Source organism: Eublepharis macularius, chromosome 2 (genome assembly GCF_028583425.1).
Source record: "Eublepharis macularius isolate TG4126 chromosome 2, MPM_Emac_v1.0, whole genome shotgun sequence".
NCBI lineage: Eukaryota > Metazoa > Chordata > Lepidosauria > Squamata > Eublepharidae > Eublepharis > Eublepharis macularius.
This window is the reverse complement of record NC_072791.1, coordinates 186,763,182-186,790,011: the sequence shown is the minus strand read 5'-3', so window position 1 is coordinate 186,790,011 and position 26,830 is coordinate 186,763,182. Positions and strand designations below refer to the sequence as shown.

The following is a 26,830-nucleotide window of genomic DNA, read 5'->3' as shown; positions in this document are numbered from 1 at the left end:
AGCTTCTGTGCAGGCACATAGGGAACTGTGCATGCGCAGGCTTACCAACTGGAAGGATTTTACAGCTTTTTTTCCCTTCTAAGGGGGGGCATTCTACCCCAGAGCACCTGTGCAGCGATTTCCCAGTGAAAATGCCCATGCTCTGAGTACAGCATGCCCCCTGACTCTCAGTCTGTCCTTTGCCGCCAAACTCTCCAAAGTGAGAAGTGAAGAATATACAGCGGGGCAGGAGGGAAGATATGTGTGCCTGCGCAGAAGACCTCAATAAACAACAGTTATAGGTAAGTGCAATTCTGTTTTCATTGTCGGTCTTCTTGTGCAGTCTGTCAAACTAATATGAGTTTGGAGGACCTCTTGGGTATTGAGTGAGGTTGTGGAGCCCAATACTCTGACACAGATCCGACTGACTCTGTGTGGTACACATCTCCCCAATTAGCACCTGATGCCGGAGGTCCCTCGTGTTGGTACCAGGAAGGATATCCATTCAGGCAGCACTCCTGGTGAATGGTCCTACGAACCCTTCCGTGCACCGAATCCGGGTGGGATTATACTATCTCACCTTCCTCTTCAGATGAGCAAATCAACTTTGAGTGAGGCGAGGGCATAAAAGGGGTTTCTACCTCCTCCAATGCTATTTCAAGGTTGGTAACCAGCCTCTGTTTGGGGTTTTCCTTCCATTTCTAAGTGTGTCTCTACTTTGATCTTGTCTTCTTCCTAGGAAGTTCCAAGGCACCATACGCAGCCTCTCTCAACTCCAAGGATCCCAACCAATTGGCTGTCGGATCTGAAGGTGATAGAGCTGAAGAATGAACTCTCTTGAACAGTTCTGATGGGTCCCTCAAGGAAGGGAGGCTGTGGGATCTAAAGCTACTTTAGCAGCTGGCATTGAGCTCAGTTTGGGGCTAGTTGTTACCGACAATGCCACTCTCCACAGTACAGCCTTGAGCCTAGTAGCTCATTCAGCTCTGGTCTTGGGGTGAAAACCTGGCAGAGTTTGCAGGAGTTGATGTTGTGGCTTTCCCCCAGGTAAATGAGGCAGAGCAACTGCCCATCTGTCCCTGTCATTTCTGTTGACCACTGGAAGTATTTTTTAAACAGGGCTTTATCAACCATCAGCAAGTTAGAGACTTTGCTCACTCGCTCCTTCTATCTCTCTGCAGAAAAGAATCAATGACGATGAAGCTCGCAAATAGAGGAGAATTTCCTACTGACAATATGAACCGGTCGGCAGCGAAGAAGGTACTGAGGGTCAGGGGGTATGCTCCGCCCAGATCACGGGAGTTTGGGGCAGAAAAGGAGAAAAAAGCTGTAAAATCCTTCCAGTTGGCAGACCTGTGCGTACACAGTCCCATGTGGGACTGCACAAGAAGACCAACAATGAACACAAAAGTTATCTCCAGTTTTTCAGATTTGATTGACAAGGAATGCGGAAATTAACACTCAGAGGAATTATTTGCACATTAAATCTTTACATTGAAAGTCTCACCACCTTCACTGCAGAAAGGGAGATATGGCCAGCTGGGCGTAAATTCTCTTAAGCAATTATAGTTTCAACTGGATTTGAACTTGGGGCTTGTGTTCTGCAACCCATAAACACCATGGTGCACTATGGTGCATCATAGTAATCAAGAAATCACTAAAATTTCACTTTATGTTGAAATCTAATGGAACTGCAATACTTATTGAGTTATTTGTCCACTGACCTGTGAAGATGTTCAACCAGCCATATTAGAACAAAATGGAGCATGTTTGCACTTTATTTTAAATATAGAAAATAAAACATTTCTGCTCCCCAAAGGGGTCTGTGTATGGACAAGTCAACAGCAGAACTGAGCAGTAAAGCAGTAAAGTTTATCTTATTCCACTTTAGGCTATGGGTTTGGGGCAAGGGAGAAGAAGAGATAAGCAAATGTATTTTTAAAAATTCTCCTTGCATACCAAAAATTAACAAATCTAACAGACTAATTTTGTACCTGGAGAATCATTTTTAGGAGTATGGGGCAGGAAGCATTGAAACATGCAACTTATTTCCTCACTTTCAAGCTGAAGTGGTACAGCCCAAGGAAATCTTAAAGACATCATTTTGTTGACTGTATAACCCGGTATTAAAAGAAATCAAATCTCTTACCTTCCGAGTTACTGCTGGATCGAGATAGCCTTTTAATTTCTGGATATAAGTGTGTGGAGGATTCTTCACCTGAAATCTTTCCTGTAGAAAACATGAGCAACCATTAACCATCCAACAGTTACTTCACCTGTAGTACAGCTAAATGTCATTAGAAAACATGCCACATTGCATTATAGTCTAAAAACATAAACAGAGGCCCAGGAGGCCAAATACTCTGGAAGCGACCTGTAATTAAAAACAAAATTCAGTCATACAGGTTAACACTGCTACTACCTCCTACCGTATAATAATTATGCACCACAGGAGGATGCACTTCCTTTAGGTGTTAAATATGCTGCTTATCAATCTCAATACACAACTCTGTTACTGCTCTGGGTTTTTTCCTTCTTCGTAACAAGCCAACAGTTGTAAAAACCTTAGTCCTTCTGCACAAACAAGAGCTGTAACTGCTTTTAGGTCTTGTGCTTCAGCTTGAAGAACTTGTTAATTATGCAAATGTATACCTTCTTATAAAGTTTCTGGCAACCATCTACAGAACAATCCAAAGCTCAGCCATGAATATGGAAGCCGATTTTTCTCCGTTCCCTTCTCTATTTTTTCCCCTTCTTTTCTTCAACATTTTGTTCTACCTTACTACTTAATAACTACCTTGGAATAGACTCTGAAACTGAAACCAAAAGAACATAAAAAGGCAACTAGACAAGGAGGAAATTATACCACAACCATGAAAAGATTCAATGTACGAATGTAAATCTGAATTATTGTTCCCATTGTACATAAATTTAATGATTCTGATCTAAAACAGAATAAAATTATGGAAAGCTTCAGCAAATAATAACCACAATCAAATCCTAGCCTACCTGCTCAAATCACAGCAGTTCTGTAACAATTACATACAATTGCATAGCAGCCCCGTTGTTCATCAAAAAGCTACACTTCCCCTCTCCCCAGCAAGGTTTCAAATACAATTTGTCCTCTAAAACATATGTTGGAAACTCTGTTAAGGGACAAGATTCTTGGGTGTGGATATGACAGAGTAAGGAAAGGGCTAAGCAGCCACTTGAGACTTCTTTATAGTTAACTGCCCCATCGGGAAGGTGCTTTTTATTAAAAGAAAAAGGATTGGAGCTACTGTGATATAATGTGTAGTTCGGCCTTTACTTCTCAATCTACAGACTGCCCCTCCAAAAATATGCTTGAGATTAGGGCTGCCAGATCCTCCAGTGGGGACAGGGGATCCCCTGCTCCCAGCCTCTGTCCCCCACTGCCACTCACCTGGCCAGTGGAGGAAAAAAGCTTGGGGAACAAGGCCAAGAGGCAAAAACCCTCACTTCCTTAAGTGACATTATCGTGCACGCCGATGGACGTGATGATGTCACTTCCTGAAGTGCACACCTTCCACTCGTGCACGTTTTGCACACGAGAGAGAACATGCCCCTGGCAGGTGCCAGGTCTCCCCCTACCACTGGGAGGGTAGGAACAACCCTACCTGAGATGGTGCACAAAGTAAAATTATGAGAAAAAATTATCAATATTTAAAAAGGCATTAAAACATAAAACAACGTTTAGCAGCCTAAAAATGACATTCACAATATAGTTCTCATGTTAATAGCAGACCATAAAGACAGCTTTAAAAGATGGCACCTACAGGTCAGTAAAGTACTAGGCAAGTCTCAAGAGTAGGGATACCTGCCCCCAACTGGGGACAGAGGATCCCTTTTCCCCCGCCACCGCTAACCTGTCCAGTACAGGGGGAAAGGTATGGAGAGGCTGACCAGAGCATGTCACTGAATGGCACACACATGCTCTGTAGGCTCCTGATGACATCTCTTCCAGTTTAAACTGGAAATGACAGGGTCTGTGCTGTGCATTTTCACTATGTTTTGGGCCAATTCCTAAAGATTCAGCCCCAATGATACCCCAGTGTTTCCAGTTTAAATTGGAAGAAGCATTGTCAGGGACCCATTGAGCATGCATGTGTGCATGTCATGTGTGTGAAAGAAAAAACAGCTGCATTCTCCCCCTCAACAGGAGCCCCTCCTTCCCCACTAGACCCGCCCAAAGGAACAGAGCATGGTGCTGATATGAGGAACTGCAATTGCAGTTGTTCTGACAAAAGAGGTCGGTTTCCTTTCCGTGTTCTCCTCACACCAACCCTCATGGCTGTGCCTCCACAAGGATTTCACAACACCAGAAATGTTCTGTGTTATGCCACTTATGCATGGTTGGTTGGATAAATGCCAATGTCAGTATGACACTGCAAATCATAACAACACTGTGAGAGGAGCATGCTACCCCATCCTGAACATGATACTTCTTGCTTGTGGAGTTGAGCCATTATTTATAAATCCATAAAACACGGTCCACAGGATCTTGCTACAGATAAAGGGGGAGGGGGCTGGATGCAGATCTTGAAATTTCAGAAGTATAATAAACTTCCTGATATTTCCTGAATAAGATTTACTTTCCCATCCCCTACAGTCTGGATAAGGATCTTTACAGCTTCCTTTTTTGTTTATATGCTGATTTCATAATTACAGTGTGGCACTGCTTCTGTACAATATCTTAAGTGTTTGCTTATCTTCTGCAAACATACATTAAATCCACAATACTGACTCATAATACCACATCCAGGTTTTATGTCAACAAAAAGAAAATCTAGCACACATTAATATGCTCACTGTGCTTGAGAATGGGCTTTTAACTACCCTGCGTACCAGCACTCTTGATTGATAAATAAATACTGATAACCAAATTCTCTCTGAAGAATGAAATAGGAGGCTCTAATGTTTACTTAAAACAATGATTCACAAATTACATAATTTTTAAAATACCCATTTATTACTGCACCTGTTGGTATACATTACAACCTACGTGCCCTTTTTTATCACACCATGCCATATTTTACCCTAAGGTCATAGTAGGATTTGACACCTTAGAGACCAACAAGTGGCATCTTAGAGACCAACAAGTGTTTCAGGGTATGAGCTTTGGAGAGTTAAAGCTCCCTTCTTCAGGTATCTGAAGAAGGCTTTGACTCTCAAAAGTTTATACCCTGCAACTCTTGTCAGTTTTTTTAAAGTGCCACTGGACTCAATCCTGGCTGTTCTACAGCAGACCAACACGACTACGGCCCCCCTCCCCAAGTTAATGTTCGTGTGCATCACTGAGTATTTTGCTAGCAAGGAAGAAGCAGTGGCAAAGATCATACCCTGACAGTATGAACAGGTACCTTGTCTTTGGAAATAAAAAAATATACATGAATAGTTATAAAATGCAACTCTTACTAATACTTATAAGTCATAAGTTTAAAAAAACCTACCGGAGAAGATAAATGTAACATTTTTAGACTGATGGGTGTGGTTTGGAAGTAACTTTAACAATTCATACACTCCTTTTTGCCCCAAAGTTAAGTTCTTTTTAAAAGTTCTGCATATGTGAAGAACCCTCTCCTCCGGTTCTGTCAAGCCCACTTGTTAAGATCCAGTTCAAATCCCTCTTCATACCCCATCTGCAGAGGCGAGACAGGTGACAATTAACTAGGTGAAAAGCCTGGATGAAAAAACTGGGGGGTTTAAAACTGTGTTTACTGGTTGTCTGTTTCTAGTCTGAAAATTGTTTTATGGATATTTTTAGGCTGCTCATTGTTTTATATCGATAATTTAAGCTGTTGTTTTTATTATTGTTTTTCATTGTAAGACACCTCAAGTGGGTCTCCAGAAGGGTGACATATAAGTTTGCTAAATAAATAAATTTGCAGCAAAACTCAAGTGTGGTCAGTGCAACTAGCTATTGGTCAGCGCAACTGGCTATCTGCTATGGCATTACGAAGACTGTCATCATGCAACATTTCTTCCCAATCCATGGGTTAGTCTTAGAACTCTTTTTAAAACATTCAATTTTTGTTTCTTTTTTTTTGTAAGTGGAAGAATGATGCATATGTGAATCACAAACAAATTAAAGTTTAAAAGATTGTTTCATGAGTGAAAAGGAAGTGGTTATGCTCACAGTAAATATTACTTTTTAACTATGGTTTAAGCTTGCAGGGGAAGCATTAAATGTGCCCGAGACCATAACATTATAGCCATACTGTATGCTGTATTCTTCTTTTTAAAATTGCTCTCTTGACCACCAATATCTCATCTGTTGGCATAGTCTAATAGTGAATAAAGTTCTCATCTCTGGGGCAATTCCCATAATAAATTTCCTTTCTACTCAAATAGTCCTGGTTTCCCCCAATATATGCAATATGAAAAGTGTGCAGTCAGATGGAAATGGTCAATGGTGATTTCTGCTATCAAGGCAACTGGAAGATGTACTGCCACCATTGACAGGAGGAAGAAACTTTTCCCTCCAGGGAACATATGGTGAGAGACGGTCCCACAGGTATGCCAGTGCCAGTCCGCTAAGCGCTTTAAAGGACAAAACCAAAACCTTGAAACTAATCCAGAATTCCACTGTTTGCTCAAACTTGTTTACAACTGTCTATAATCCATTCCCTCCACTCTAACTTCCTATCTCTGGCATGCCTTCAATTTCTGTGGTTACCCTTATACTTGCAAATGAAACATTCTGGAAGTCCTCGGTCTTGCTAGACTCTTCCAATCACAGATAAATATGCTCCAGGGATCTGAACTGAATACAAGCTAGTAAAATATCCAGACACACACTTCTCACACAGACAGGCTTAAGGTACCTTGTCTGAGCTAAGCCTAAGTCTATTTGTAAAAGGTTTAACTAGTAGTTGAAAAACAAATAAAGGCCACATTGCTTTGGGAAATGGAGAGAAAGATGAAGTTAGAATTAGCTGACTAGAATGATGACAGATTGTTTTAAATAATATCAACTGCATTTCTATTTGCATTTCCGGAAACAGATCTGTTCTGAACTGATTGCTCCCATCAACGTTAATACATTGAAATGTATGGTGATGAATGATTACTCAATATAGAAACTAAATACTTTATTCTCAGCTTTCAAATAAAGAAAGACAATGATGTCAAGACATGGGGCTATCTCCACTACTACCAAAGCAAAGTGTCTATTAAATTCAGGCTTTGCTTGCCCCTCAGAGGAGGCCATAAAGCGATTCTCTGGTTAGGTTCCACAAACTTCGTAAGATATTTCTATTCCAGTAGGTCTTTGCTGGTTGAATTTGTCAGCTACATTTTCTTCTCAATTTTACTGCAGCACAGAGAGGGTATTCTGCTTGTCCATGCTGTCTGTATGTCACCTGTTGATATTTTGGGCAGTCAAATGCATATAGTTTTTGGGCTGAGCTCTAGTGGAATGTTGAACACTTGTTTTACTGAACAGATTTCACTGAAGAAGCCAGCTTCAAGCACATAGGAAAGTAGGGCAGAAATCTTTTAAAGAAAGAAGTAAGGCAGAACAGGGAAGTTATTTACGTGAGCAACTCTCCCCTTTTCTCAGCCCTGGCTAGAAATAACACCATTTTAGCTCTCTAGGTCACAGGCAAACCAACAATGGATACTCAGGTATTCTGCAAAATAGAATGATACATTTGTATTCAGAAACTCATGTTAATGTACATGAACCTAGTCTATTTTTCTCTCACACAGAAACCTGTGAGGTACAATAAACAGAGATAGTGACCACTAGAAGGTAATATCTGAACAAAGATTTGACTTTGGTTACCCATAAATAGTATTCACTCCACTACACTGCATCAACTATTTCTATGCAGGCAGTTATCCTAAGAAAATCATCAGTTGATTTATTTAAATAATGGATGTGTTTACGTGACCAATGAGTAATTCAGAGATTTGTAAAGTGATTACCAGCGACTCTCAAGTCATCTTCATCTAAACATAAGAGACAATAGCACAGTTGTATGCAGCAGGAGTCGGAATACAGCATTCAATATGATCCATCAAAAATGTGGATGGCCTGAGGTAATCAATAATTTTTTGTTTGAACACCTGATGTTTTCCTACCTATGTAAACAAAAGGTTAGATTCCTTCCCAGTAAGTGAGGAGCCTTCCTCCTTCTGAGAACAGCAGTGCTGGCAAGTGATGGGGAGGCGCAAATGAGAGGCAGAAAGAGAAGCTCCTGAGGTAACTGCCCTTTGGATTTATGGCTCTCCATCCCCATTCTCTCTGATCCCTTCTTTTATCAGTAAAAAGAGGGGGACACCAGCTTTGATTAACTGGTTGTTACCATGTATGCTTCATGCTCCCTAAAGGGCTCTCATTTGGGACCATACTAGAATAATGTACTTAATTGTGAGGTAAGTACACCTCACCTATTTTGACTGGACAGACAAGACACAGATGGTGATAAACAACAGATTTCTTTACAGAAAATAAGGTGGGTAACAAGGTAAAGGTTTTATGTGGAATGTACAACTGGCTCTCAACTTCTCTCCCCAGAGATTATACATTTTCCTAATGGAAGTTAACACACTGAACCCAAGCCTCAGTTAACATACACAAACATGGATGGGAGATTTGATTCCCCTTTCCCCAGACCGGTTATCTCGAAGGAGTAGGTTTACTCTTTCACCTCACAGTCTCTGGTTCTCAGGTAGACTTGACACTTCTGGCTTTTACCAGGGTACTTAGTTATCACCTAAAAATAAGCTTTTGTTTCTAAGCCTACCCAAAATCCTACCTAAAAGCCAAACAAAAATCCTGGCTAAACTGATGCCCTTATCCAGAGCTGCAGTACCCCGTCTAAGGGGGAAAGTTTCTCCTCCCTTTTGTTAAGTGAGCCTGGCTCACACATACACACCCCAATCCAGGACTCTTGATAACCCAGTGGCTTCATATACTTTTAAATAACATGGGGGATAAAACTGAACCTTACGGAACCCCACAGGTCAATGGTTAAGGGGCAGAGCAGGAATTTCCCAGCACCACCTTTTGAAACTGACTCCCAGATAGGACTTGAACCACTGTAACAGTGTCCCTTAGTCCCAGGGTTGAGAGGCAGCTCAGCAGGATACTATGTTGATGGTATCAAAGGCCACTGAGAGATCCAGCAGAACTATCAGGGTCACATTCCCCCGACTAGTTCTCGGTGGAAGTCATCAATGAAGGTGACCCAAGTAGTCTCTCGTCCAAACTCTGACCTGAAGCCAGATTGAAATGGGTCCAGAAAACCAGTCTTTTCCAAGAGGCCCTGGAGTTAAGAAGCAACCACACACTCTAGTACCCTACCAAAAGATGGAAGATTAGAGACTGGCCAGTAGTTCTGCAACAGAGATGGGCTGAGGGAAGACTTTTTCAAACAGGTTTAATTACTGCATCCTTGAATATGGGTGGCACAACTTCCACTCTCAAGGAAGCATTTTATCACTCCCGCTACCCACTCAGCCAGTCCCCCCTCTGGCAGTTTTTATCAGCAAGGAAGGGCAAGGGTCAAGAGGACAGGTGGTAGGCCTTACCTCTCTAAGGATATTGCCCACATCCTTGGGCTTCACAAGAAGAAAGGTATCCATATAAGCTAGATAAGCAGACGCCAAAGGTACATCATCTGACCATGCATGCACATCAACATCTAACTCAGAGCGGATCTGGGCAATTTTGTCTGCAACGTAAGTAGCAAATTGATCACAGCAGGCTGTCACGTGGTCAAAATCCAGTTCCCCAGGGATATGCCCCCAAACCAGATGGAACACCTCAGCAGAATGATTACACACAGTTTTCACCACCAGCCTCATATAAGTTCTATGCTGTGTGAGATCAGCCTCGCTCCAACCAGCAGCACTCTAGCTGTCATCCCTCTTGTTTCATTACCATCAATTCTCCTGTAAACCCTGGAGACTGCTTGGCTCTGTCCGGGGAGAGAGGGCACTTAGGGGCAATTGTGTTGACAATCTGGACCATCTCCCTACTCCAGAGAGTGGTCAAGGCCTAGATAGAATCAGCAGCAGCCAAGGTGGGGACATCCTCAAGCTCCAACAGGAAACCATTGGGATCCATCAGGCACCTGGGGCAGACAATCTTAATGGTCCCCCACATCTGTGGAGGAAAGAGGAAGCAGAAAGTCTAAACTCTAATCTGCCCATGCCAAAGGAGTAAACGTTAACCAGCCCACCTCCAGATCACCTACCCCAGCAGTATAATCGATGAGATCCAGTGTGTGCCCTGTTAAGTGTACAGGGCCAGTAATTACTTTAGCCAGGCCATGGCCGTCATGGAGGCCATAAAATCCTGAACCACTCCTAAAAGCCTGGCCTTGGCATGGATGTTAAAGTCAACCAGGACCACAGGTCTAGAGATCTCCATCAACATGCTCGAGACCAGCTTGATCTTGACCTACCCCGTTTAGTCAAGATAATAAATTTCACGTTTTGGTCACAGAACATTGAATGTGTGCTCTGGGACACTGAAAATAAGAAGCAAGTATTGAATACATGATTCACAACCACAATGATATTATGTCAAAAAACAAAGAAGTATTCTTCTCCTTCCCCTTCAGGGCATTAGACACAACCTTCTTTTCCACTGGTGTAAATGAACAGGCCAGTGCAACACTAAGAGATGTGCAGTGCCATCCTAAACAAAGTTATATCCTTCGAAGCCTGCTGAGCACTGCTTAAGACTGCAGGGTTAATCAAAGAAGTAAAGAGGTGTGTGACTTCATGGGAGGTGGGATGAAGTCCCTGTTACAAAGCAGTTTACAAGCAAACTTTGAAGTAATATTAGTAAGTGATAAAATTGAAGTTTTTTTCATGCATATTGAAAACTGGAATATTCAAACCAGTCACCAACAAAACATTTCTTTCCTCATTATTCAGAGCAGTTTATCCTTTTGCTTCTTGGGAGTTCTTCAATGAATATACAATGTTGCTGTGTTTAGTCTAATTGTCAAGAAATCTGCTATTCTTTTGGCAGCACTGAACACTTTTAATGATCAGGAAACTTTATGAGCTAACACAGTTTGGGGTTATCCCAATTTTAATCTAAGATGTTTAAAATATTTTTGGTTGAAAATCTAAGAGTGCATTTAATTTCACATCACTCCTGCATATTCTTTGAGAAACATTCAAGCAAGAAGAACACTTCTTTACATCTTTGGGGTGTCTGTCAATGTAAGAAAGACGGGGGGGGGGTGTTGTAATGTGCCTTCTTTTGTAGCCCAACTGTACTCTTCAGCAGTACCATCATAAGCAGAATCACACGCATCTAAGTTCATTAAAGTCAATGGGCTTAGAGGGGTATATACTCTGTTTAGGATGGCATGGTGTGTGACTCAGGTTCTGCTGCTATCCTAAAGGTCATACTGATTTGACTGAACTGGCATTCTCATGCACATTAGGCTTCTAATGTGTTATGTTGTAAAGCAGTAAAGTTCTACAGAAGTTATTCCCAGTGTAGATGGTTCTTGTCTTTGTGCTGCCCAAACATCCCAAATAGAATTTTGCATTGTCCCCTTCAGAGATATGCACAAATTCCCAGTTCAGAATAGCTGCAAATCTCTCCAGGGAGAAAACACAAATTTCATTTTGGATACTAGAGAAAAATACTGAACTCAAATAAGGCAATACTTAACAAAAATCCATCTAATTAATACATGCTGGAGTAGAAGCCGAGGCTAAGAACTGGCATTATAACTAAAACCAGCCATAGTTGGAATGGGAGTTTGACAGCTTTCCAGTGAAGAACTCTTGCTCTAAGCCACTACGATACCAGTTTTCACCATGTCACCCCAATGACTGCTCTTTTTACCTGTTGTAACCACAACAAATGCTCTTAAATCACACTGCACTCTTTGTAATTGAATTCTAAATAAATCTAAGACATTGTTGTGAGTCTCCATTCTCCCTCCATTTACAACTGTGCCTCTGTAAATAAGAGATTCGTAAATGGTTCAAAATGAGTGAGGTACAGAATGCACAATTATCCTTATGAAACTGACACTGAATTGGATTGGCGCATTTTTAAAACAACAGCCAATCTATGACCATTTGCTTTCCTTGCTAACCACCAACTTCTACTTACGTGCTTGGGGGGGAAATCTGAGCCAATTGCAAGAAAAAATGTCAGAAATGAGATATATGGGAAAAAATGTTATCACAATCCAAATTCCATGTGGGTTTCACAAGCAAGGATAAACGAACAATTTAGAAATTGTATTCCCATTATCACATATTTTTCATTTGGATATAAGATTTTCCTGTATGTTATTCTACAGACATTTCCTTCCATAGAAAAAGCACTAAATAGTAAGAAGAATTTAGTATTCACCAAGCCTTGTAGTGAGTCACATAGAATATCATATTGAAGTACAATATCATCTTGTCTGGCTGCCCCAGCAACACACAGCAAACTCCGCAAACTTGGAAAAATGAGGCTTTCATTATGATGGCAGTAAAGACTATGCCAACAATGTAAGAGTGGTTAAGTCAGATTGGTGGAATGGTACAGTATAGCACAATCTCCTGGAAGGTAAGCAGAGTCACTACTTGGAAAGAGACCACCAGGGAAGACTCTGTAGAGGAAGTCAATGGCAAAACCATCTCTGCTCCTCACTTGCCTTGAAAGTCCCTTCCTGGGGTTGTCACAAGTCAGTTGCAACTTGATGGCACATATATACATAGAAGTAAAATTTAGGAGACAGTATATTTAAAAACTCAGACATTTAGATAGAAAAAGGAAGATTTAAATGGCTTTGAAAAATATGAGAATTGTTTTTCTGTTATGAAAAGAAGTACGAAATCCCAAAACAACTATCATGGTTCTATTGATTAGAATCACATAGATCACTGTTTGCATTGTGTTATTCGGTGCATCTGGAATGTTTTATACATATATTTTAATAAAATGTAAATTTTAAAACATTGGTCTTTCAATACATGATGATAAGTCCACCTGTCATAATTTTGAACTCATTTGCAAATTAGATTTCTCCTCCTCTTTCCACTGCAGACTGTTTTTGCCCCCACCAGATCTGCCAGCCTCCAGATGGGGCCTGGATGTCTCCCAGAATTACTACTGATCTCCACACTACAAAGATCAGTTCCCCTGCAGAAAATGGCAGCTTCAAAGAGTGGCTTCTTTGGCATCGCATCCCTGCTGAACTCTCTCCCTTAATTCCACCTTTTCCAAATTCCCAAGAATATCCCAAGTCAAAGTTGGCACACCTCCAGGAACAGACAGAGCCCCAGGAACAGTAAAGGGGTCAGGGTGAAGAAGAGGTTTGCAGTGGGAGAGGAGAAATCAAAGGAAATTTCCTGCTCCTCTTTCTGTAGGTCCGGGTTAGGGTCAAGGCCCCAGCCTCCAGCTAGCCTAAGAGTACAGCCTAAGAGTACAGCTTCACTAAAATTTATATCTTGAACTTCACTCTATCGACGTTCTTTTCTGTTGGTTGTATAGTATTCTAGTCTAGTTCAGTGTGAAGTATCTATCAACACACTGCTAATTTGGTAATTACCTGGTTTCACTTTCAATCTAGGTAAAAGATGTAGTGGTAGGCAGGAGGAGTAGAAAAGGTGGCAGAGCATGATAGAAAGCAACAGGAAATATTCAGCAAAGATCTTATCTGGTATACTTTTATAGATAGTAACGGACAGACAGCTACACAGACAGGGAAACAAAAACCAGGAAAATAATGAAACTAATTTTTGTACAGCTCAATGAATGCATTCACTCTTGACAAAGAACAGCAGGATAATGTTAACTGGGAGTTGAAGGTTTCTTTTGCAGGCAAAAAACCTTAAAAGGAGCAGAGGGCCAACTTCGATGATGCAGTAATTACAATATGGCATATGCCACTCTGGTCAAAATTCCTCTAGCAGTGATTCATTTGATGCTTGGATCTGCTGCAGCAAATTGGCCTGGTACTTGACGCTTGTGGCGCTGATGCAGGGACACCCAACACAGCTGATTATACATGTGCCATTCAGCAATAACTGGTGCTTAAGAGATTCTTGAAGCGCAATCAGCAGAGCATCCTCAGTGCAATAAAAGACATTATCTGAGACTGTTTCTTTTTAAGTCACTCCCACAAAATGTTTTTGACAGTAGTTCCACTGTCATTTTACTTATTTATTTTATGCCAAAGGCTGGTGGCCTGGACATAACTACATCCCCAAATATATATTTAAAAATCAATCAATTAGGTGAAATATACTAAATCTTCATGAATATTCACAAACCAAGCATAGCATAGGGGGTTTCTTTTAATGTCTTACAACAATGTTTGAAAAAGGAAATACTGGGGGGCGGAAGGAAAGATTCTACCACTGCAATCAGATACAGTGAATACACATACAAGGGTCAATTCATGTAACCCTGCAGCAAGGTTGCAAGCCTCTAATTCGAATGCTATTTGAATGAAGTGATACCCGCAGGGATTCAAGTGCTTGTAATAATACCAGGGCACACTACACCCTTAATGAGGGATTTTAACAGTATGGCTAAAATAGCCCTGAATTATGGCACTGCCAATACAGATCAATGATCATGCAGCTACAATAGTTCTAACTCTGGGGAGGAAAGGAGTGAGAAGAACACTGTTACTAGCACCTTTGCTAAGGATTGGTTTTTACCACAAAACAAGAGGAGGGATTTCACTTCCAAATTTGTGCACAGAAAGAAGGAAAGAAGTGAAAAATCACATTCATAAATTATTTATGCTTATCGCAATTCACATTAACAAGGTCCACACTGTCTACCAATTCCCAACATACAATAATAAAGTTCACGATATGTACAGTTTACAGTAATAAAGTTTACAACATGTACAATTTCCAAAGTCCTGAAAGGAATCGCTTTTACCCAACCGCATAAGATTTCTTAGTAAGTAAAATACCGGGATATTTTTATGTATAATTATTAGGTCTTGACGCGAGGCTTGCAGTATCATTGTATATTGTCAATTTCAGACATTCTGGCCTGAGGAAAGACGATTCGGTCTGAAACGAGCGGAGAGACATTGCCGGCTCATACTCGTTGCCATCTTTAGCAAACGGAGTTTTGCTTTACTTCAAACGGTGCCTTGCTTCTCTGGATTGCATTTTGTCATTGACTGAACTTTTGGATATTGCGTTGCAATATAGGAGCGATTCCTTTCAGGACTTTGGAAATTGTACATGTTGTAAACTTTATTACTGTAAACTGTACATATCGTGAACTTTATTATTGTATGTAAGGATTGGTTTTTCCCTTCCCATTCCAGGTACTTTATAAAGCATGGTGTCCACAGAGGCATGAGCCAAAGAGCAAGGGCCAACAGGAGCCTTTGGTTTTTAGACCATTGATCAAAGTCTGTGGGTTTTTGTGTGAGCCAGCTGATGAGTCCAGAACCTGCCCAAGATGTAATTTTGATGTGTTTGTCTGTGTACTGCTTTGTTTAGACTTTTTTTCCCTGTTGCAGGCCACTTTTGGTCCCCTTCTGGAGAAAAGTGAGAAATAAATGTAAAAATCAGGCCTTACTGCACTAGCTGTCCTCAGAGATATCCACAAAGTTTGTGATTACCTTAGTAATGTTTGTTCAGGAAAAACAAGTTTGCCTAGATTTTAATGGTCAAATGCAGGGCTTTTTTTCAGGGGAACGCAGGGGAACGGAGTTCCGGAACTTCTTGAAAATGGTCACATGGCCGGTGGCCCCGCCTCCTGATCTCCAGACAGAGGGGAGTTTAGATTGCCCTCCGCGCCGAGGGCAATCTAAACTCCCCTCTGTCTGGAGATCAGGGGGTGGGGCCACCAGCCATGTGACCATTTTCCCTGAGGGCAACCCACTGAGTTCCACCACCTCTTTCCCCAGAAAAAAAGCCCTGGTCAAATGCATTGCAAATTGACCATCATTTCCCAAAGATGTCCTTCAGGTCAATATGTAAAATGATATTCAACACATCAGCCTAAAAATGCAGCATTCAGTGTGTTTAATAGGCAACTGTGCAAGAAGATGCTGAGTGGTGAACCTTCTCAGAACAAGCTACAGTAATGAAAAGAATATTAAGTAACTCTTACAGGATGACTCAGCTCAACCCCACCCCTCCTGAGTAGATATAAATGACCTGCCAACATCTTTTCCACACTGTGACACTGAGAGATCTCTGTCTTTTGGTGCTACACCTCTGAAGATGCCAGCCACAGCTGCTGGCGAAACGTCAGGAACTACAATGCCAAGACCACGGCAATACAGCCTGGAAACCCACAACAACCAATATTAAGTAAGCCCTAGAAGGTCTTCAGTGCAAAGAAGCTGTGGCTAACATAGTTGCACTTTATGTTTTCTCCAGGAGCCTGACTTCTGTTTTACCTTAACAGTGCTCTCCTTCCCAAAGTCTCAGGTCTCGTATACCCAAACTACACAATAAGGTGGGAATTAGGTGGTAACTTCTTGAACTGGTCACACAGATTGTACCCAGACTCATAGTTTTGTATGCTCCACTATGTAAGAATCCTTCCTGAAAAAGGAAAGCTAGCATAGCAAGGAACAAGGTAGACAAAGCTTTCTATCTACTGTCCTATTTTATTTTTATTTTTTGTTTGCAAGGTGTTTGGTATAGAGCAGCATTCCAAACAGCATTCTCTATGTCCAACCTCAAGTGGAACAGTCTATTCTACCACCTTAGAATTCTTCCACCTAGATGTCCTGTGCAGATAGCAGAATGAAGTTGCAGATTCCTAAATGCAGAGGAGTTAGCTGTGTTAGTCTGTGGTAGCAAAATCAAAAAGAGTCCAGTAGCACCTTTAAGACTAACCAATTTTGTTGTAGCATAAGCTTTCGAGAATCAAGTTCTGACGAAGAGAACTTGATTCTCGAAAGCTTATGCTACAATAAAATTGGTTAGTCTTAAAGGTGCTACTGGACTCTTTCAGATTCCTAAATGGGTGTGTCGGGGGTGGGGTGGTGGTCAGTACCATTTCAGAACCCAAGTGACAGAAACAGCATTTTTAAATGCTCCTTCACATTAAAAAAATAAACCTTCCTGTAAGCATAGAACTAGCATTGCAGGAACAGGTCTGGTTTGTATCCTTCCTCTCTGCTGCACTCATTTTCTATTTGAATGATGTTTTTTTAAAGAACAGCATTCAAAAACAGTGTACTCCACCTGTGGTCTGAAATGGCACAGCCTTACCATTCTACCTCCTCATTTTGCTACATATGTAGACCAGACCTCAGTTTTAAATGTAAATTTGAACAGAAGACAGGAACAAAGACAGGTTACATACTTCTTCAGGAGTAAAACAAAGTGTGTTTATTTACAAAGAAAACATACATTTTTACAAAAGCTCATCTCACAATAAAGAACAGGTGTAAGTCTACATATTTGTTCCTTCACAATCCCACACAATTCCTTAAAAGCAGGAATGAGGCAACAGGGAGAAACAGAATGTTGCCTCAAGTTCTCTGTGCAAAGCTCTTTAGGATTTTTTTTTCTTACAATTGACAATAAAACAAGCATACATATTAGACTCATTAAAAATGGAATACTTGCATTTGATGCCATAAGGCATATTCACAAAACAGAGCCCATCATTATAACCATTAACACATTTTTTTAAAAAGAATGCAAATTGGACATATGAGATCTCAAATGCCTCTCTTGGTATTATTCAGTGATTTACTGGTGTATTTTATCCCAAGCTTTATGCTTTTAGCTCCTAAAAATAACCCACCCTGTAATAACAAGAGAACTATTTAATGTTCTTTAAGGTTCCCTTGTCCCCACCAAAATGAGTTTACAACATAAGAGGAGAAACCGCTCATAAACAAAGTCTTGTATTCTAAAAACAGCATCATCAGCAAATAAAAACATAGATGCAACTGATTTCAGAATATGCTACACCCTGCAGCACAAGGGTTGACTGTCCCCTCTCAATATATATGGGGCTGTGGCTCTCTGGAAGAGTATCTGCTTCATATGCAGAAAGACCCAGGTTCAATCCCTAGCATCTCCAATTAAAGGGATCAAGTGGCAGATAATGTGAAAGACTTTTACCCAAGTCTCTGGAGAGCCACTTTCAGTCAGAGTAGTCAATACTGACCTTGACAGACCAATGGTCAGACTCAGTATTCTCTAATCTGACAGTCTCTTTGTTCATGTGATTTTATTTTAGCCCAATAGGTTAAACAGCAAATTAGACATGATCCATTAAACAGGTCAACAGTCACTTAAATTCACCCATGAGGTCAAGTTACTGAAAAATTAAAATCATCATTCCATTTCCCCACATAAGCTTTATGCTGGCATCTGAGAGACTCACAGCGCAATCCTGTACAGAAGGATTCCAGTCTAAGCCCAATGATTTCATAGGATTACATTGTCAGTGCGAAAAGTTCTCTCAAAAAGGCCCTTGAAAAGAATGTGACCGCTCAGAATTGACTGTGAGTCTCAGAGCTACTGCAACCTAGGATCCTAATGGACTTCCAAATCAGGTGTAAAGAGGGTAGAAGAAGGGAAGATACCAGCACATGTATTCATAATATACTATTTCTGTCTAGAGGCATCCAGATGAAAAGGAAACAACGTTTCCAGAATGTGATGGCAAAATGTAAAGCATGGCCTGGATCCAAAGGACCACTCAACTAGTCCCTTGTGCCTAAGGGGCTTTTGAAGCTTTGCTTCTTGAACTGCAGCCATCCCTTCCCAAATGCCATATGGCAAATCTGGTCTGTGACTGAGCATCAAAGCAGTTTGTAATGATGGTGTGCCTGTAAAAGAAGAGAGTCACAGGGGCATATCTAAGCTCTTAGGCATGACTAAAGTGGTTCTTTTAATCTTTTTGATTTATGATGGGATTCACACTTAACCTTTCTAACTTTACTTAACTCCTTTTCCCCCTTACACAAATAATTTACCATTGAAAAATTCATGGCAGAGTCCACACCAAACTTCTCTGCCTCAGCTCCTCCCCCTTTGTAATCTTTCCTTCACCTGTGTGAAGATGTGGGCTTTGACTCATAAAAGCTCATATGGAAATAAATTTTGTTAGTTTTTCAGGAACCACTGGATATTTATTTGAATCTGACAGCCAGGATGGTATAGGGGTTAAAGTGTCAGACTATGGTCTGAAAGACTCCAAGTTTGAATCCCCACTATGGAAGCTTGCTGGGTGGCCTTGGGCCAGTCAAGCTCTCCCAGACTAATTTGCCTCAGAGGAGTGTTGCAAGGATGAAATGGAGGAGAGGAGAATGAAATAACCACTTTGGGTCTCCACTGGGGAGTAAGGTGGGGCATAAATAAATAAATCTTAGCCTGTGGTTTAAGATAAATCCCTCATCAGTAGGTGATATGGAGTAATATACAGATTCTTGTAATGGAAAATCTAAGTTCAAATTTTACTTAAATTTCCTAGATTCATGCCCAACATTCTGGCAGCTACCCCACGCCTTATAGCAAGTACGGTCACCCAGCACTGCCTCAGCAAATGCTAATAAATGTTGAGGGCAAGTACTTGGGGAGAGTAGAGTTGGGGGAGGGGTGTATGACATTTCCTGATGATGATGTAGGAAGTTCCCCTAATCTCTATGGTAGAGATACACAGAAATGGGGAAATTCCTGGAGGTCTCTAGGGAGGTCACTTTCCAACCAATTTTTTCCCACTCCTCAATTTCTCAAGGGCGGGGATTCGGGTTAAAGGTGGGAGCTCAGCCACCATGAGCAGGCTAATGACAAGCCTAATAAGAAGTCATACCATTGGTCCATCTACCTTGGTTACAACTTTCTGTGGCTAGCAAAAGCTCCAGAGAGCCACAAGCAGATTGGGTCTGGGACCTTTTGGAGGCAAAATATGTACTATAGCACTGACTCATGACTCTTCACAAGTTCTTCAAAGTACAGCCTTGGAACTTACTAAGAGAACTTTCCTTCATTTCCTCCAAAATCTTGTTTATCTACTCCTCCCTTCCTTGCATACATCAATAACAGCTGCAACTGCTTTGATGCAGTGGGCAAAGTACTGGGTTTAGATGTGGGAGCTCCATATTTGAATCCTTGTTTAGGTAGCCTACTAGCCAATCTCTCTTGTCTTTATCCTTCTGCCTAACAAAGATCATACAGATGTTATAAAGATAAAATACAACAGAAATGGCAAGCCCTTGGAAAAGCCTCACCTTCCTCTCCCTTCTAAAATTGGATTGCTGTATCCCAACCAGCCATTAGGGGGCAAAAAAGAGCTTTGGATTATATTCTAACCCCCAGAGCGATGTCACCCTTGTAGGATTCTTGCCAGCACTCCCATCACCCACAGAATGTACTCATGAAACCCAAGTCCCACTGAGATGCAATGATCATTGTCATTCCTGAACCAAGACTATTCCTGGTCATGTTGCTATCTTGCCAAATTCATATTAGTCACTTTCTTTCATATTGTAATTTATAATCAAGAACAGATCTTGGTTTCTTTTGGTAGTATTCTTCCTCATCACTCTATCTAACCATGCTCTCCTTAATGTGGTTGTGGTACACTGACTCATATACCAATTTCCTCTTTTTATATAAGAATAGGAGGTATGTACCTTCTATCCCAGATTCATAATGAAATCTCCCATTCATTAATTTTTTGGCGGACACGGACACTGCAGTTTAACTCCTCTTTTTATGACAACAACAGGTATGGTGCCAGAATTTCACCATAAAGTTCTACTAGCATCAAAAAATGTCAAGGCTTTATGAAAACACTTAATTGTTGGGTAGTCCTATTTGCTTGGGGTTTTGACATTTTGAAATGGGCCTAGAAATTTACTGTTTCATCCCCTAAGTAAAGCAATACAGCAGAAACAGTGTGACATACAATAAACATTGTAATAAGATTGGATTAGCAAGTTAGAAAAGAATGCAATAAAATGGCATAAGAAATGCAAAAACTAGACCACAGAAATTTGAAAACAGTGTAGTAAACGCATACAATAAACCATGCCATAAAGTACAGCCCTTCTCCCTTTCTAAAAGCGTCCTCCTAACCATACCGGTTTTATTCCAGCCCTATTCCTTTATAAAAGTGACTAATTCCATTTTACACAGCAGAGAACACTCAAGTAGGGGCAGCTACTGATGTTGCTCATTTGCTGGGTGGCATGAGCAGAGCAGCTGCAGAAGAGAATATCGGGAGAGGCAATCCTTTAGATACATGCTGTGACGGACTCCGCTTCAGATGCTGAGATTTCCAGTCAGTGAGCTATGATTGACATGTCCCACCACCCCCCACCCCCAATGTGGCTAGCCTGAAATGGCAGTTGGGGGATGGAATGTTGGGGAAGCTGTCAGTTGGAGAGTAAACAAGAGAGTGAGGGAGATGGAGCCTGGCTTTTGACCAGAGAGGGTCAGCCAGAGAATCCTCTGTGAGAGGAAATAATGTTTGTGAAGCACTGTCAGTCCTCTTACTAAAGTGGGAAAAACCAGCACTAACTCCTGCTTAAACTTGAGAGATCTGGGAATTATAGTGGGCCAAGGAAGTGGGGAGAAAGGAGTCTCCCTTTCAGTGCCAGGAACAGGGTTATACGTAGCTCATAACTATAATGCCTGCCCAGAATCTAGGAAGGGTTTGTCTCAGTGGAGCACCCTTAAGTCTGGAGATGAGGGGAAGTCATGCTGTGTCTGTGCTTTGAAGGGGAAACATTTGTGAAGCAGTGTCAACCACTGAAAGAAGCCAGCAACCTAGTGTTAAACCAAGTGTTTTGTGCCTCACATCAGTGAAGTTGCTGTATAAAAACCTTTCTGTTACTTAAGTTCAAACATCTGCCTGCCTACCTGCCTTTTGACTTTAACCTACTGTAAATAAACCTTCTGTTACATTTTGAACATCCCCAAGCCTTGTGTGCCAGTTTCTGCTAAAGGGAAGTGCAAACCCCTGATCTGTCCCCTACTAAGACTTGGCTGGGCAACCAATTTTAATATTTCCTAAGGGTGGGACAAGAAGGATAGTTGAAGCTTAACATCAACCACGCTACCAGAGGCTTCCCAGCCCAGTATACAGCTCCATAGGCTTAAAGAGGAGAAGTTTTACCTCAGGGTAGGGGAAGATCAGCCCAAGCCTGAGTTGGACGTGGGTTTGTGGAACATGCATCCTAGGCTTTGACGGGCTTTGTGGGTGATAGTCAATCCCCTGAACTGAACCTGGAAACCAACTAGTAACAATGGAGTGATGCAAAAGAGGTGTAATATGCATATTTCACCTTGCTCTAAATAATAACTGAGCTACAATGACTTGTGCTCTTTTTCTCACGTGTACTTGTTTAGAATGTTCAAATACAGACTTAGAGGTCTTAAATTCCTTTGGCTAGTTTTTTTCAAAGTAACAATTCTCTTCGTTTCCTTTCTTGTTCTCTGCCCTGCCCACCCTAGCACCCACTTCAGATCCAGACACAACTAAATTAAGTCTGTCACAGCCAAGTAAGAGGAGTCTGTCTGAATTATGTTTGAGGAATATATGACACACACAATCTATCCTTGGGAAAACGGCCTTCACCATGGTTAAATTGCTGGGGCTATAATTACACAGTTAAAGTTATAAATATTTCATGTACCATATGCTTCATCAGAATCTCTTCATGAGGTGTCTGCATCGTGGCTGCACTAATTTACACCCACTGCAAAGGACTCTCCAAGAGTCAAGAGGTCAGCCGTAGATGGGCTGCTGGATCTCAGAAGCACTCTGGTGTCTTCAGCCCTTACAAAGACCTGAGGGAGCAGAAAGGGGGAAGCTAGGAAGACTTTAGTCCAGATCTGCAATTCTCCTCTGATAGAAGGAACTCACAACTAGGACCACTTAATGGCTTCTTTCTGATGGGAAAAAAGCCTTTGAACCAAAGGTGTTTCCAACACCAATAGGGAAAGTGTGCAAGCATTACTCAGATGTGTCACTTTCTCTAATTTAAATTCTCACCTGTCTTCCTCAGGCCTGTTATCACTGCATCTATAGACTTCCAGACTACTGATCTTTATCTGGCAGGGCTGCATGTGCTGTAAATGAGTCCAATTCACTCAGAGGTGTAAATGACAATGGATAGGCCCCAGTCCTGCAGTTACTTTATTCTCTCTGAATCCTAGTGGCAGGTAGCATTAACAGAAACCAAGAGGAAAGCTCACAGGTCATAGAGGTATTCCTTCTGACTGTAAGCAAACATCCCCTAGGAAACGAGTTACTTACAGCATATTAAGCAATTTGCCACACTCTCTCTGTAAACCGTAACTGTAAGCAGTACAATGCTTTAAATGTTGTGCATAGAAGCAAGCTTTTGGTTCGGCACTGTGTTGTGAAAGTTGGGCAATGAAGAAAATTGACTGGAAGAGAATGGATCCATTTGAAATGTAGCGTTAGCGGAGAGTTCTAAGGATTCCTGCTGAAATGATCATATCAGGCTGGAATTCTCCCTAGAAGCTAAAATGACAAACCTGAGGCTATCATACTTTTGCCACATCATGAGAAGACACACTGGAAAAGTCAATGAAAGGTGGAAAGCAGTAAGAAAAAAGGAAGACCTCAAATGAGATGGCTTGACTCAATAGAAGAAGTCATAGGCTTCAGTTTGCAAGACCTGAGCAAGGCTGTCAATGATAGGGTGTTTTGGTGGACATTAATTCTCAGGATTGCCATAGGGCAGAAGTAGCTGGACAGCACATAGCGCACAGAAAATCTCTCCAAGATTATCTTACAACTGCCCTTGGGAGAAATATAGGGCACATCCTATAGTATTAGGTTTGCGGTGCCTCAGTGTAAACCCAATGGCAACGTTCCAGACCTGTCAAAGACAAGCAAATTGGCTCATTCTATATGCCTTGACTGCAGCTCTTTTCATCTAAAATTTAGCCCCGCTTGGATTGCCAGATGTCCTTTATTTGACTGACAACCTTGAATCCAAGGACATATCATCATAAATGGAGGTAAATAAATGATAAACTGGATCCAATCAGGTTTTCACCAGTGGACAAGAGAGGAAGGGTACTATTTGACCACCAAAAAGTCTATGCCAGATATCATGGGACCTACGTGAACAAAAAAAGGTATGGGATGGGGGCTGTAAAAATAGGGGGGAATGGTCAGGACTGAGTTTAAAAAGCTGGCTGGATCCAAACCATCCCTCCTCCTTTGGACCAGAACAGGTATTATTAAGGCGCAGTACTAAAAACCAGCAAAACTTAAAGATACTGATTCATGTTCCCACTTATTCTCAGATGGAATTTAATCATGCAGGAGCAATTTCATCAATTTTTAGACAGTAAAAGTCATCAATCCCTTCTATTCACTGTAGAACCAGAGCAAGTGTGTGACATATGACTGTGCTGGTGGTCTAGCTTCTGCAGATGACAAAGTAATAAGTAAACAGCATTCAGTCAAGTTTCTTGTGAAGGGGCCAGCTGTGATAGGCATACTGTGATCTGGAATTCTGTCTACCAGGAACGGAGTCCAACCAGAATTCAATATAGGCCAAGAGACTGTACTATTCCCATGTAGACTAATCTATTCCCATGTAGGCTTGACTCCAGACGGGAATATCATCCTTATCTCATACCACTCAGCACAAAGATAAGTATTACAAAAAAGAAAACCAAAGAACAAAATGTGCTCTAAATTAAGAGTAGGATGTTATTCAGTCAGGGTTTTTACAGTTAACATGCCCTATAGTCTGAGTCATTGCCATTCAATATGAATTTACAGCCCAAAGTCATACCCTTTCTGACTTTCTCCCCAATCATAGGCACAATATGCCTTTCCAAACCATCACAGAGAGATCACAAATTCCACTCTACAGCAATAGGCACTGTGATACGTCCACTTCCTTTTCCAGTTGGGACTACTCTTTGCAGGGAGAAGTCTCTTAAATTCTAATCATAGACACATGTAATTCCAGAGAGAGCAGGCACATGCTCAAAAAGTGATGTTTGCAGAGGTAAACCAGAACCTGAACCCTGCACATGGTGGCAGGCACACACAAAAGGGAACCAGCAAACAGGCTTTCTTCATAGCTACCAGAATAGTGAGGCTCCTGGACCCATGTCTGCTGCCACTGCTCAGCGAGGTGGCAGTGGGAAATGGGTGCAAAACCAGAAGTGAAGAAATTGCATCAGCACAACACCCTAGGATTCAGCCTAGACCCTATGGTTTACCTTAGAGTTTTTTATGAATCTTATAGCATTGTGCCAGCGCAATGAACTCACTCCTCGTTTTCCATAAAGTTTTGGGTGACTGCCCCAATGCAATGACATCACTTCCAGTTTTGCACCAGAAGTGATGTGGGGCACTGGTGCAGCAACAAATTGCTTGTCTTTACCCCCTGGATTCTCCTTCCAGGCACCAGCTGGGGGTGACATCCAATATCAGATGTAGGAATTTGCACAAATTGGCCCTCTCTTGGAAGGCTTCCTTTCCGCAAGAAGCAAACTGTTTCCACCACATCTAAATAGTTTTATCTGCTAGACCTAAGGAAAAGGATGGTACAATCAGACTATGGTAATATGTTCCCTAGTTTAGACAGGTTAGAAACACAGCACATTATTTTAAGGAGTTACCTGAAAAAGAGCATCTCTTACCTGATCACAGATCAGCTCCCATTTCTTCTCATTATCATACTGCCGGAGCAGCCTTGCTTTGTCAGGAGGCAAGTTCATTGCATTCTGCAGAGAAAGAGAAAGCAAACATGGGTGACCACAGCAGGCTTTAGGCTGAGAAGGGTCTGACACGAATAAGCCACAACAACATGGTTGTAATTAAGTTAATTGTTTTCCTTTGAATTCTTGGTTAACAGAGCATTCCACAAAAAACAATGTTGAAGTGAGAACTGCCAGGGAAGAGCAGATGGAGCAAATAGGATTAATTTCAGACTCTATCAAGGTTGAGGGGAGTCATGGATTATTTGTGGTGATTTCCTCCCCCCACCGCCCCCGCTTACTATTGTGTAGTGGTAAATGACTGCAGAGCAGCAGATAGAAACACAGGACTCATGGTTCACACATTCAATGCTGCTTCCAAGACTGGAATGTGAAACTGCATCCCTTCCATAGCCGCAGCAGCGGCAGTAGCTGCAATCAGAGCAGGAATGGCATCCGCATACCCTGTCCGCATCCCACATGCTCTATTGCCACCCTACCCTATCATTCCTCCCTACTGCAGATCCCAGCTCCACAATCGTTTAAAAGGCTTCTCTCTCTTTTTTCCCAGAAGTGCTGTAGTACTACAGCCAGCTTGGTAAAGAAGCAAACAAACAAAAATAAAAAAAGATTGGCAGTGGAATAAGGGACTCTGCTCTGCCATTCTGCAAGAGGTGTTTAGCTCCATCCATCCCTACCACACAGAGGCTGTGAGGAGGTGTCCAGTTAGATAAATGGTTACCCACAGCCACCCTGTTGTTTCCCCTCTATTTTTTCTCTGGTGTAAAGGGGAAGAAACAGGAATCCAGTGAGTTGTGCACAGACTGGGCATGATACTGTCTGGCCATTCCCTTTTACTGCTTGGGAGACAAGAGTGGAAATCCCTGTGTTTAATAAGCCTAAAGCAGCAGTGAAAATAGCCCCATCCATGTACAGGGTATTTTACAGAATAATAGAAGCAAAGATATCTACATCCCCACCCAAGAAACTCACAGTCTTAAGTCTGGGAATACAACAAAAACAGAGGCCAGGGGTTGGCACAGGTTGACAGCAAAATTAAAAACCCTTCTTTGAACATATGTGCTGCCTTAATTCTGAATCAGACGACTGGTCTATCTCACCCAGTAATGTCTACTCGGATTTGTGGGAGTTCTCCCGTGTCTCAAGCAGAGGAAGGTCTTTCCCCAGCCTTGTT

At 41.6% G+C, this 26,830-nt stretch overlaps 1 protein-coding gene across 3 annotated transcripts in view; it reads right to left on the bottom strand.

Moving 5' to 3' along the window:
* Nucleotides 1–26,830, bottom strand: part of FMNL2 (formin like 2) — a 271,583-nt gene that overhangs the window by 92,306 nt on the left and 152,447 nt on the right. For all 3 annotated transcript variants that reach the window (XM_054971943.1, XM_054971941.1, XM_054971942.1), the window contains exons 2-3: nucleotides 25,579–25,662; nucleotides 2,129–2,209 (exon numbers count right to left, since the gene is read on the bottom strand). In XM_054971943.1, the coding sequence (XP_054827918.1) occupies nucleotides 2,129–2,209; nucleotides 25,579–25,662 (165 nt within the window). The remainder of the gene's footprint in view (nucleotides 1–2,128; nucleotides 2,210–25,578; nucleotides 25,663–26,830) is intronic.